General features: G+C 34.5%; 1 protein-coding gene across 7 annotated transcripts in view; it reads left to right on the top strand.

Annotated features, from left to right (window-relative positions):
- Positions 1 to 14,649, top strand: part of HGF (hepatocyte growth factor) — a 75,039-nt gene that overhangs the window by 33,816 nt on the left and 26,574 nt on the right. For all 7 annotated transcript variants that reach the window (XM_070264456.1, XM_070264454.1, XM_070264457.1 and 4 more), the window contains 2 exons: positions 8,531 to 8,705; positions 12,313 to 12,440. In XM_070264456.1, the coding sequence (XP_070120557.1) occupies positions 8,531 to 8,705; positions 12,313 to 12,440 (303 nt within the window). The remainder of the gene's footprint in view (positions 1 to 8,530; positions 8,706 to 12,312; positions 12,441 to 14,649) is intronic.

The raw sequence follows: 14,649 nt of genomic DNA, 5'->3' as shown, positions 1-14,649 counted from the left end.
AAAGAAGATTGGCAGCAGATGTTAGCTCAGGTGCCAATCTTTAAAAAACAAAACAAAATCTATGAGTGTATCATTCCCCATTCCTAGCACACACACTGCACACACACACACCGGTTAAAATCCCTTCAGTGATTCCCTTTGACCTTAAGACAAAGACAAAAAAACAACCCCATCTTTTACTCCCCCACCCTTATCTCTAACCTCATATACTACCACATTTCTCTCCAGGCTCTCTGTTCCAGCCAGAGTAGTTTTCTTCCTATACTTCATATTTTCCATATTCTTATTATAGTTCCTTCACCTGTGCTGTCTCCTCTGCCTCGAAAACTTTTCTCTTCCTTTCTCACCTAGTTGACAGCTACCCGTTGTTCAAATTTCACCTCACTTATTATTTCCTCAGTTATTTACCATTTCTTCATTCTACTTCCCTGACTTGGTCAAATTCTTTATTATGTATTTAGAGCACCATAAACTTCTCCTTCCATGTTCTCAGAGTCTGGTTTTTACATTTATTTTTGAAATTATTTGGTTAATAGTTCTCTTCATCAAAATTTGTAAACTCCAGCAGAGCAAGGACCATGTCTCTTTTTGTCTCCTGTAGAACTTAGCACATTGCCTTGCACATGACAGGAGTTTAACGAATATTTGTTGAATGAATAAATGTTACTTTCCTACAGAGTGGTAGTTTTTCATTTTCTTTTTCTGTCTCCTGGAATTTCTCCTATGATTCTTGATTTTCATATGAAAACTTGGCTTTCCTCAGACATTGCCAACCAGGAAGATTTGCTTCATACCTTCTTCGCATAATCTCAACTTGTCCTCAGGTTTCATGCTTCCCTGGTTCATTTGTTCATTTGTTGCTGGTTGCCTTGATGGCTTTCCCTTTACCAACAAAATAGACAAGTTTTGTCATATTTTACCTTATTTTTCTCCTCCTCTTTCTTTTCCTTGTTATTTTTTAAACTTCTAGATATGTAAGTGTCCAGAGCCATTTTATTTATTTTTGGACAGCATTATCGAGGTGTAATTGATATAACAAATGCACATATTTAATGTGTACAATTTGGTGGGTTAGAACATATGCGTATACCCATGAAACCATCTCCACAATCAAGGTAATAAACATATCCATCACCTCCAAAAGTTTCCTCCCTCCCCGCTGCCCTTTTTTTGTGGGTGGTAAGAACACTTAACTTGAGATCTACCTTCTTAACAATTTTTTAGTATACGATGCGGTATTGTTAACTATACATACTATGTTGCACAGTAGATCTCTAGAACTTACTCATCTTGCATAACTGAAACTTTATACCTGTTGAGCAAATCATTTCAGAAGTGTGACCTAGGCAGAACTTTGATAGCTAAGATTTCTATTAAAATTATTGATATGGGGGCTGGCCTCGTGGCCGAGTGGTTAAGTTCGCGCACTCTGCTACAGGCGGCCCAGTGTTTTGTTGGTTCGAATCCTGGGTGCGGACATGGCACTGCTCATCAAACCATGCTGAGGCAGCATCCCACATGCCACAACTAGAAGACCCACAACGAAGAATATACAACTATGTACTGGGGGGCTTTGGGGAGAAAAAGGAAAAAAATAAAAAAATCTTTAAAAGAAAAAGTATTGATATGGACCGAATTTTGTCCCCTTCCCCTCAAAAAATTCATACTTTGAAGCCTTAAGTGTGACTATATTTGGAGACAGGGCTTTTAGGAGGTAATTAAAGTTAAATGAGATTATAAGAGTGGAACCCTACTCTGATAGGATTAGTGGCCCTGTAAGTATAGGATGAGAGAGAGAGATCTCTCTCTCTACCATGTGAGGACGCAGCGAGAAGATGGCCATCGGTAAACCAAGAAGAGACCTCCCAGCCAGGCACCTTGATCTTGGACTTCTCAGCCTCCAGAACTGTGAGAAAATACATTTCTGTTGTTTAAGCCCCCCAGTTTGTGGTATTTTGTTATGGCAGCCCGAGCAGACTAATACAGGTATGCAGTCATTGGTAATAAATAACTGAATCCTTCTTTCTAGTAAGCAATGTACTTTGGCATCATTTTAAGAGAATATCTCACATTTTAAAATTCAGTGTGTTTGTGTGTTGGAAAAATAATTTTAGCAACTTCTTTTTCTTTCTTAAAGAAAGCTGATTATTTCTCTAAATTTTATTAATTCATCCAAGGCCAGAGAGTCATAGAAATAAAATCTTATTATTATATTCTGAGTCAGGAAAAAACAATGCTATCAATATCCTTTCTCAAGGGAAAGATCTTGTACTTGGAGGTCTTTACCAAGTCATCTGCTAAGGAATAAGAGTATAGAGTTGAAGACCTTTCATGAAAGTCTTGTCTCTCAAGCATTTTATACCAGAAAAGGCTTGGATAAAGTCCAGGGAAAAGTTTCAGATAGGAATCCTAGGTTCACACGGAAGGCAAGTGTGCAAGCAATTTGAGGTTTGTACTTTGCAGGTCTTTATGCTACTTTCCCATGTCAATCTTAAAACAAGAAGCTCTTTAAATTTCCATTGAGCCTGATCCTGTCCTTTGTGGTCTGAAGAGCACAAGTCTGTTGATAGGAGAGTAGCTTTACAGACTGTTCTCAATCTCTGGGGACTAACATAAAGTAAATCCTACATTTTAGTTGCTCTTTAGTAGCTGGGAATAAGAATTGGGTTGGGTTGACCTACTCCAAGGAATAATCAGGTATTTGTCCAATGGCCTATGAAGGAACTTGTTCTATATATTGGCAAAAGAACAGCAATACATTATCACCACTGCAAAATGTTGATTTTTGGAGGGAACGGGGAAGTGTAAATGTAAGGATTTGCTTGTCCATGTAAAGCTTACAGAGCCCTGGCTATGGCTCTCTGTAATATATATATGCACTCACATTCTCCAGTTGCCATTCATGGACCTCCATCAGGGCCATGTGGTCTCTCTGCAAGGATTTGGCTAGGCTTCCTGGAGAAAATGGATCAGATTTATTATTAGTCATTTTGTTCTACTAGACTCTCTGTTCAGGAGGCAAGATGTTTGTCCCAAGATTTATATAACAGTTAATGTTCATTCTTTCCAAAAAATCTATTCAAAACTTAAAGTTCTCTACCAAATATTGTAGCAATCAAATCATGACACATCCACACCGAGCAAAGTGAAATTAATGTTCCAAGAGGCACCCACTGTATTTGATCATGTCCTGACAGGACAGTGAAAAATTTCAACAGCAAATGTTATTTTCGTTAAAGCATTTCCAAACAGAAAACTTTGTGTCAGTCATCAAAGAAAAACATTCCTTCACTCATAGGCCACTAAGGATCATATAAATATCTTTGCATCTGCTTCCAAAGGGTGCCTACTATTGACACCCCTGGCCAAATGTTTTATTTGTGAGGAACCCTCAGAAGAGTTCCTGGTATTTTCAGTATGAGCTTGGTAGACATTCTTGCAAAAACATTTGTGTATGTGGGCATTTAGTATTTTAAGTACGTGTTGCTTTGGCTAAACTTGTTCAGCCCCGGCTGATATTTGGGAATATTTCTGTGCTTCTTTAACACTTCATTTGCCCACTAGAGATTCTTTAAAATTCTTCCCTTGTTCAGGTCCCATGTTAAAGTATTAAGTCCAAAGGAATAGCTTTCCCAACATTTAATAGCCCTTTCTAAATCAATTGGTGTGAAATATTTTTGTTTTTGCAACAAATTTTGATAAATATCAAATAGGACATATAAACATCAGTAGGACAGCTGAAGGAGTCTATTTTATTGCAGCTCAGGAATAATTCATTTTGTTTGAGTAGTAAGTGTGAGTGAAGGCAGCAAAGGTCTAACATTTATATCACAGTTACGCAGTCTATGGGCAGATCTCCATCATAGTCCTCATCAGATAATATTTACCAAACAGCTGCACGAAGTCTCATAATAACTTTTATTTATTGATGAAAACTATGCAGTTAACTTGTACTAATAGATATACGTTTTTTGCCTGTATATTTATTCTATACATTGTCTCCAGAATTATGTAATTTTTATTTATGGTGTTGCTTCTAGCAGCTGAATGTCAAATGGGATAAATACAAATGCACTAACTTCAAAGGGTACATTTTAGTTAAAGAAAAATACTATTTGAAAACTGCTAGTTTGTAGTTAAAACATAAGAAATGTTTTCACTGAATTCAAACACAAGAATAAGTAAAACCATCAAGTTGTTTGAGGTTATATATTTCAAAGTTATAGGTACTTATTAAAATAAAAGACAAAAAATCATAATATTATTATTTAGATTCTTTATACCTTGATAAGGCCTGTCTTAATTGGTTGAGGCTGCTATACTATAATACTATAGAACGGTGGCTCATAAACAACAGACATTTCTTTCTTTCTTTCTTTCTTTCTTTATTTTTTGAGGAAGGTTAGCTCTGAGCTAACATCTGCCACCAGCCCTCCTCTTTTTTGCTCAGGAAGACTGGCCCTGAGCTACCATCCCTGCTGATCTTCCTCTACTTTATATGTGGGACACCTGCCACAGCATGGCTTGACAACAGGTGTGTAGGTCCACACACGGAATCCAAACTGGCGAACTCTGGGCCGCTGAAGTGGAGCGTGTGAACTTAACCACTGTGCCACCAGGCTGGCCCAACAACAGACATTTATTTCTCACAATTCTGGAGGCTGGAAGTCCAAGATCAAGGTGCCAGCAGATTCAGTATCTAGTGAGGGCCCGATTCCTGGTTCTTAGATGGCTGTCTTCTCACTGTGTCCTCATATAGTGGAAGGGACACTAATCCCACTTGTGAGGGCTCACCTATCAAAGGCCCCACCTCCTAATACCATCACATTGGGGATCAGGATTTCAACATATGAATTTGAGGGAGATACAACATTCACTCTATAGCAAGGCCTAATGAAATTAGAAGTAGAAATATATTCTGTACAATATTGTATTTCATTAATGTGCAGTAATTCTTTGTATTCTGTGGTTTTTATAATTTCAAAAGTTTCCTAAACTAAAAAGTTTCTACCTCTAAATTAGAGTCAAATAATACAAATTATTTACTCCCAAACCAAAATTTTGGTTTTTACTTAACCATTTTAATTTACATTTTCTTTTCATAAATATCTGGTAACTCCTAAAAATAAGTTTATGTCAAAGGTTTTAAAATATACTAATGAAAGTTTAGAAAAAGCTGTTCAACATAATTGTTCAAATGAGGATTTTATGATTGCTATTTTTAAAAGTGAAAGATTCCTTAATTAAATCTTAGGAAACTCTGCAGTGGAGGTGCAAAGTTAGTACCAATAATTCAAGTATTCTTACTTGACACTGAAATTTCAGTGTATCACTCAACAGTGAAATATTTTCCCTGATGTACGAGTGGTCTTTTCTTTGACTTAGTTTTTCTAATATTTCTTTTCACAGAAACTCCTAAAATTTGAAAGCTTTACCTTCAAATTAGGAAAGTATTTATCTTTTACTAGCTTTTAAATTTTATCATTCCTCTTAATATTTTCTGTTGATCATGTGGTTGCTTGAAATTACTCATTGAATTTTCCAGGTATTGATTTCCTAATGAATTATGATAATATTTCTTTAATAATCACCTCTTTTTATAAAGAGCAGTGCAATTCAAATTATTTTTGAGTTTAAGGCTCTACATATTGTTTCAAATTTTAACTATCATGGGTCATTTCTACAAGAGCATCATTTTAAAAAAGATATTTATGAAAAAATTGCTTGCAAAATCCAATTGCACTTGTCTAATAACACACTCTAGAATTGATACCTGATATTTAATCTTATATTTACACTGTAGACATAAAGTTTGACTCTCTCACCCCCACCGAGGCATAGATTTATAGTGTGAAGCTGCCTTCACACAGAAGAGGAAACAGCCCTCTGCACCTGTTTCAACATTTAGACAGTCCATCAAATAATGGCCAAATCTCTAATCATGTCTGAATTTCATATTCCTTTTTTCATTGTTTAGGTTGCTATCTGACAAATCATACTAATGTCCAAAGAGCAGAGTGTGTCAATCTCTGATGGGCTCAGCCTCAAACTGTTCTCAGTGAGATGTGATGGACCTGTATCGAGACAGAGGTGGCCCTGATAGACATCAGGACTCATCAAGACTGGGTTTTTTTGTTACATGTTCACAGTGCCAGAGTAATACTTGAGAAAAATGGGTTAATAATAAACAAATAAAATAAAACACACACAAATAATTAAGAAAGTAAGAGAGTTGAAGTACCCAAGACAGGCAAGGAAGACCATGAGAAGATGTGTGGAAGTGTTTTTGCTCTGGCTGCCCTACCTCTGACCTTACTCCCACTGTTAGGATTCTGAGTTCTGACCAAGGACATGAATTTGCTACCCAGGAGCTTGTGACCAAGATGTAGAAGAATCAAAACTTTTTTTCTTAAAATGTTAAGCTAATGAATTGATGAATTCCTGGAGACATTTGTTTTTGTCTTCTTTCACATCCTAGTTTTATAACTAGATATGGAATGTGTCAGTATAAGCTTGACCTTTAACCTGTTTTAGAGTTATAACCCTTTAAAGATATCCCCCTCATGCTTAGTCTTCTCAAATCATTTAACAGTTAACTCAAATCTTCAGAAGTATAGTAGATTAGTGGAATTTGTTTTGAGGAAATATAGTTCCTTGGGACCTATGAAATCCATCTTATTTTCTGTTTCACCAAAAAACTTTAGATAATATTAAAATCATAAAGCACTTGGCTAACCAGCACCAACTTTTTCTATACAAGTTATTTCTCCCAGCCCAACAATTCTTGTTCTTCCTGAATTGATACTTATTACCAATACCAATATATATTAATTCTCTAGGCTATGTACTCTCAATGACCATTTTATGGGTCAATCTCTGGACATTTTCTCATCTCCATTTGAATTTCCTTTTAATTTAAGATATTTCTGAGACATTTCTATTCCTTTAACAAGATACATAAGAAATAAAAGCCCATTTTAAAATAAGCTGAAGAAAGGATTTTAAAAGGTCAATTCGTGAAAACCTGTATATACAACATATTCCAGTGGTTGGAATGGTCAGTAATTAATCTTCCTTCATTTTTTTACAAAGTTTCCTAGAATAGCTTGAAACTTAGGCTCTACTTAGTTTTCATGGAACTCAATAAAATGAAACATTCAGCCACATAAGGTAGTAATTATTTGAAAGAAGAAATAAATTTTAAAAAAATTTAAGAGCCATTTTAAAAGAATTTACACTAATAAATGTGGAACACTTTTATAGACATCCCTAGCCTATGAAGGCATGTCTAATTCTGACCTCTCCTTTGAGAAATGATACATCTAATCCCAGAATGAATGAATCAAAGACTTTTGTGCAAATCTTAAACTGTTCTAGAGAGTGTCAACCTGAGTTTTATTCAGAGGCATCTTGAATGACCATTAAGAACTTAAAGGTAACTGGGAAGTTTACATTGACTTTATTGAACCGTAAACATTTTCATGTATCTTTTGAAAAGGTATATGAATTTTAGTTGCTCCAGAATGTTTGTTATATTTTGTTTAAGCAAGTAAATATTAAAGATAAAAAGAGAGAGCCTAAGTTATGGTAAAAATCTAATTTTGTACTTTTTTTTATTTTATTACTGAGATTTTAATGATCTTTATGAAGTATGAGAAGCATTGCAGTTGCACTAGGAAAGAAGCAAGAAATAAATCTGCCTAGGAACAACTGATTTGCTTTTTTAATGCCAAAAGTTGATTAAAAAGAAAAATTTAATATATCAGCTTAGAATATAATCACATTAGAGGGAAACCATGATTAATACCGTTGCCAACTTTATACGTATTTAAGAAAACTAATTTTAGCAATAATTGTATGGTCATTTCAGAAATACTGTGTATTCGGCATATATAAGTTATAGTGATATATGAAAGTATAATGCCTTTAAAGAATTTTTCAAATAAACTAATTTAATGTTTGAAAGAAAAATTGGAGTGGAGATAATGATAAATTCAATTTTTTTTGTAACTTTGATTTCTAGACCAACATTAATTTTCCTTTTCTTACTTTTTCTTTATGGCCAAACTTATAACACAGTGCTTTTTAATTTTTCCCTATTTAGTGACTATATTACTCATAGATGTTTTTCAATTTCTAAAGAAAGTAAAGTGATTTTTAAAAAATATATATGCTGTACTTAAACCTTAATAAATAGAGAGATTTTACATCTAATGTTAATGAATGACTAGACAGATCCAGGAAATTTAAATACTCTAAGACCATGATTTTTCAAATGGATCTAGATATAGCCAAGCTAGAATATTACATTTCATAAGCAGAGAAATGCCACAACTGAGTCCACCATGTTAATTTACTCCTTTAGGTTGAGTGAGATAGTAATAACGATAAATTGAATTTTTTATTCCTCTCAATTATTAGAAAAACCTATGTGACAGAAAACCTTGGTGATACAAAAGCAAATGAACTCTAAGAGGAGGATGACAGGTTGAAAGATTTTATTTAAGTTTGTGTTTCTTTTTACCAATAGCTCACAGTACTATGAATGACACAGATATCCCTATGGAAACAACTGAATGCATTCAAGGTCAAGGAGAAGGTTACCGGGGCACCATCAATACCATTTGGAATGGAATTCCATGTCAGCGTTGGGATTCCCAGTATCCTCATCAGCATGATATAACTCCTGAAAATTTCAAATGCAAGTGAGTAAATTAGGCAAATATTATAAATTTCAGTAGGCTGTGGGGAAATGAGGCAGAGTGATTACTTTTTACTAACTTCTGTGTTAGTGATCCTTAAACTTTAGTGTACCTAGGGATAATCAGGACTTATAAGGCAGATTCATCCACCCAGAGATTTTGATTCCTTAGGACTGATATTTGGACCTCACATATGTATTTTAACAAGCACTTTAGGTAATTCTAAATCAGACGACTGATGTACTGTGCTTTGGGAAACACATTTCTAGGTGTCCGATCACAGCTTTGTTCTTGCATGTCTATTTAATAAACCGGTTAGTGGTAAAGATAACCAGGCAAGTTTCAAACTAGTGCCTTCTTAAATTTTCGTATTAACTTTCGGGGAGGTTGCATATGTTTTCTCTTACAAGAAGAGGCATACCTTAATTTCAGTCAACATGGTAAACTAGGTTTTCAGCCTCAAAACAAAATTATGTAAAAAATTTTAAATCAATGTTTTCTATTATTTCTAGATTTGCTTTAAAAAGTGGAGAGGTAAAACAATTGTTTAGATGAATCCAGCCAAGGAAACGTCCCTTGAATATCAATTATATAGTTATTATGTGCCGTCTCCTTGGCTGCTTTTTTTCAGCACTTGACTTTTGTTGGACAGATAGAGCCACAAGCCATGTGTTTTTAAATTGTCCACCTTGTTACGAGGAACATAAAATGATTGCTTTTGAAATTTATAACACAAATGCCATTCATAGTGGCTTTGCTGAAATAGCACCTATAAATAATATATATTGACTTTATGTAATTAGCTTTTAATAAGAGAGCTTAACATTTCAAGATGGAGAACTGTGAGCACCAATTGCCCCTCCACTAAAGAGAGGAGACATTTTATGTTTTTTTGTTTTTGGTTTTTTAGTTAATTCAGTGTATTTGCTTAGATAGTACATATTCATCTGTTATGATTTTTTTCATTTAATAGGAATGAATTTGTAGTCATTGTGCATTTATTCCCACCATTTTATTTATAGATATTCACTCTCTATTCCTGACCCCTGTGTTTCAGAACTCCGAAATAAATATCAAAGTAGAGGAAGCAAAGAAAATGAGAAAAGAATAGTTGAGAGACAAAGGAGACGGTGTCAGTGCCGTTCACACTTTTCCTTCATTAACTTCTAATGATTGGTAATAGTCTAGTAAGAAATTGTGTGTGTGCAAATACCCAATGAAGTTCATCTGTAAGAAAAAGAGAATAATTATAGAAATTTAATTCACACATCTCACAATTAAAAATTATCAAAAGTTTAGTTATTGTATGTTATTGGAATTTAAGCCATCCTTTCTTAATTTAGTTATTTGGTCAAGATAACCAAATATAAATATCAAAAAGAGAAAAGTGAGGTGTGTTATAAAAATGATAAAATATGACTCAACATTTTGTTCACAATATTGATGCATTTACTATTTGTGCTCTAGCAGAGAATGGTATGCTGGTAAGGTGTCTCTGGTTGTTTTAAACACTATTTGCCCCAGTACTGAGACTCCTTACAAATGACAATTTTTAAAACACTATAACTAAACAGTACTTACTATGATGAATCTACATGAATCATATAGTCACTAATTTGATTTAGTAATTGTAAACAATTCCTTTTCAATTTAAGGGAAAGAAATTAGGAAAAAATATTTGGGGAAATCTTGGCTCTCATTCTTGCTTAATCTAGGGTAATGTGCTTCTGGATACAGAGTGGGCCTAAACTAAGACTTTTGATAGCCTTAGATCTCCATTTAATTATCTTGTCGTAAGTTAACAACTCAAAATAATTTAACTAAGCAATTATTTACCTAAAACTGCAAATTTCTGTAAACTTTATGTAAAACTCAATGCACATATTTTGTACTGACAAATTTTTAAAGCATAAATTGGTTAAAAGAAATAAAAGATTTTCTTCAACTTTTCAATTAATAATTTTATCATTTTATAAGAAAGCTAAAGGCTTGAATATGGGTTATAACTATCAAAACTTGCTGTACAATGGTCTTAACTATTGGTAATCGCTATTCTTATAACCTTAAATAATGGTTTGTATCAGGATGTATTTTGACTGGATAAACTATTAGTTATTGATTTTTATAACCAAACCCAAGCTTCTTCCTAAAAACTTCTCATTCCTAATGGTCAATTTGGGTATTAATGAAATTGTAGTACTTGTGATTGGACCTAAGCGATGTAAATAATATAGTTTCCAATAGATTGAATATTAATTTTGTTATATTGTCAGCCACAGATCTATAAAAAGAAAGTACACACTTGCTTCAAATTAGAGAGCATTTTTCAGGAGAGCAAATCATAAATTCTACATTTTTTTTTTTTTTTAAAGATTTTATTTTTTCCTTTTTCTCCCCAAAGCCCCCCGGTACACAGTTGTGTGTTCTTCGTTGTGGGTTCCTCTAGTTGTGGCATGTGGGACGCTGCCTCAGCGTGGTCTGATGACCAGTGCCATGTCCGCGCCCAGGACTCGAACCAACGAAACACTGGGCCGCCTGCAGCGGAGTGCGCGAACTTAACCACTCGGCCACGGGGCCAGCCCCCATAAATTCTAAATTTTATTTAATGTGAATCTTGTATTAAGCTAGACTCTTTTTACATACAGAGAATATTAGTGTAGACTTTTTCCTTACTGAGAACTCTAAACATCTAATTAAATCACTGGTACAAGAAAGGATGTACAAGAGCTGGCCTGGTGTCATAGTGGTTAAGTTCGTGCACTCCTCTTTGGCGGCACAGGATTTGCAGGTTGGATCCTAGGTGCAGACCTACATACCACTCATCAAGCCATGCTGTGGCAGCATCCCACATACAAAATAGTGGAAGATTGGCACAAATGTTAGCTCAGGGACAATCTTCCTCGTCAAAAAAAAAAAAAGAAAGAAAGGATGTACATGTACTATACTGGCAACTTCTATAGTGAGATATTCTACAGCATAATTAGGCCTTAATTTTGCAGAAATGTTTATAAATATTTCAGGTAACTTCTCTAAATCAAGGAAGAACTACTTTGTATTTAAAAGAAATCCTTGCAGTGTATTAAATAAATCAAAGGAATACAGAATTCAAGGAAGAAATAGCTGTTGTGTTTTTTGTGGTAAATGTCTGAATAGGTGGAACTGTTATTTTAAATGAGAATTGTTAATGACTGTTAATAATAGCCATTCTTCTGCAAAGAGAGATACATGTCGTTTCTATGTTATATATGGGCCATGAAAACATAATAAACAGGCCAGTTTTTAAAAATGGTATAGTTGAGAGTCCAAGTCTTGAGAATGAGTGAGAAGAATGAAGTGGTACTATTTCTCTCTTTTACAAATCAGTAGTGTTTGTGTGGAACGCCAGCCCTGTGGAAGGAAAATATTGACATCTAATAGCATTCATTTCAGTAATGTGGGCAGTGTCAGTTGTGTATACTGAATTCTAAGTTGTTATATCTATCCTAAATCTAAAACTTAGGACGCTGCTTTGTAGACTTGCATACATTCTGGGGTTCTAGAAATGTAACAGTCCTGACTTCACCACTGTAAGAACTCAGGCAACTTACATTAACATGCTTATTCTCAATAGGGATCTAAGAGAAAATTATTGCCGAAATCCAGATGGGGCTGAGTCACCCTGGTGTTTTACCGCTGATCCAAACATCCGAGTTGGCTACTGCTCCCAAATTCCAAAATGTGACGTGTCAAGTGGACAAGGTAATAGCTGACATTTTGCAGTGTGGACATGATTAAATTCAGAGGAAATGTCTAAAGGGAGTTCACATTTTATAGCAGAATTATCTACTTCTTCTGCACTGGTTTTGCTGGTTAGCAAACAAAGTCAAGTCTGAAGTTGGATTTCTTTTACATATTCATTTGCTCAACATTTATTTATTTATTTGAGTGTATACTAGTGACAGGCACAGTTCTAGGCACTGGCATATACCAGTAAACAAAATAAACTTCTCTACCTCATCGAACTAATTTGCAGCAAACAGAAAAGAAGTAAAATAAAAAACTGAGGTGGGGATAGTAAGTTAGTTTGTGGTACATGCCAGAGAGAAAAATGTCCCAGTTAAAAAAGAGGGGTTGCTATTTTATATTTTAATAGTTTGAGAAGATCTTACGTATCAAGGTAACATGTAAGGAGAACCTGAAAGGAGTGGGAGGGAGCACCATATGCTATGTTCATATATTATATAACAAGCATTCTAGGTAGAGGAAACTGCAAATGAAAATGACATGAGATGGGAGAGTACTTGAAAAGTTAAAGGAATGAAACAGCACATTGTTGTGGCTGGTAGAGAATGAGCCAGACAGAGTAGCAAGAGAAGTTAGAGAGTAGTTGGGCTAACTTTGCATGGGTCTTAGAGGAATTGGCAGGATTTATACCTTTATTCTGGAAGAGAAAGTGCTCTGTTGTAGGGTTCTGTGAAGGGAAATTTAACAATCTGTCTGACTTAAGTTTTAACTGGACAACTCTGGCTGCCTTATGGAAAATAGCCAGAACTTTTAAGAAGGGCCAAAACAGGGGAATCAATTGAGTGATTGTTTCAGTAATTCAGGCAAGAGATGAGAGTGATGTGGACCCCAGTATTACTAGTGGAGGTGATGGGTAGCAGTGAAGCTTGGGATCAATCACCGTTGTACTTGGGAACATAGACGCCATCGAAGTTAATTGTTTCAGGGAGCAGTTGTAGAGAAAATTAAGATTGAAATAGGTTTTAAAAAGAAATCATTTGTCAAAGATTAATAATAATGTTGGGCTCTGGGCATTCATTGGTATATAATGAAATGGGAGTTATGATTTTTAAATAATCATAATCTTTCACATAAATTTAATTATGATGGTCATGGTCATGGTCAGTCCTAAATTATCCTAAAAAGTCCAAGCCAAATTTAAAGCTCCATTTCGTAGATTTATTGCCTTATACATACTTCTTCCATCCTTTAACTTTTTCCTTAGTGACATTTTTCATGAGCGACTCTGAAAACAGTTGTAGAGAGAAGAGGGGATGAGTCCCTTTTCAGTCACTTTCACTGTTCTCTGGCAGATTTTAAAGGTCAGTTGGAAATAAAGTTGAAATCAATGATTAAGGGAGGTTTGGTACCAGCTGCATCTTCTTTGTCTTGTTCACTGAAACAATTACTGATAATTTGTGAGTGATAAAAGCAAATGAGAACAATTGTTTTATAAACTTCTGGTGTGTATTAAGATGCTTTTATTTATAGTCACGTGCTGCATAAAGACATTTCAGTCAAGGATGGACCGCATAAATGACCTTGGTCTGATAAGATCAGCATCATATAGCCAAGGTGTGGTGTAGGCTATGGCATCTGGATTTGTGTAAGTGCATTCTACGATGTTCACACAACAATGAAATCACCTAACAATGCATTTCTCAGAACGTATTCCCATTGTTAAATGACACATGACTGTACATAATTATAAAAATATAATTATCAAGGGAGGAATAACCACTGAAACAGGAAAATTAGAAAACATAAGAGATTATTTTATACAACCTCACGTAAAAAATTTTGAAAATGAAATGGATGATTTACTAGGAAAATTCAAGTTATTTGAATTGATCCTGGTAAAGAAAAAAACCTTAACTAGAATAATTCCTATAGAATAAATATAGAAATTTGTTAATGAACTATTCCACCAAAAATACATCACGCTTAGATGCATTCACAGACCAGATAATCTCACTCCTACCTAAATTGCTCTGTAGCTTAACAAATACAACAAAATTTTAAATTATTTTTATGATGGAATTGTAATATTGATACCTAAACATGATAAAGATAGCACAGAAAAAGAATGAGATAGATTTATCTCATTTGTGAATATTAATATACAAATCCTACATGAAATTTGAATGAACAGTCTAATAAAGAAATTAGGAAAATAATACATAAT

Source organism: Equus caballus, chromosome 4 (genome assembly GCF_041296265.1).
Source record: "Equus caballus isolate H_3958 breed thoroughbred chromosome 4, TB-T2T, whole genome shotgun sequence".
NCBI lineage: Eukaryota > Metazoa > Chordata > Mammalia > Perissodactyla > Equidae > Equus > Equus caballus.
Note: the sequence above shows the minus strand (reverse complement) of the source record. Positions and strands in the feature narration are given on the sequence as shown.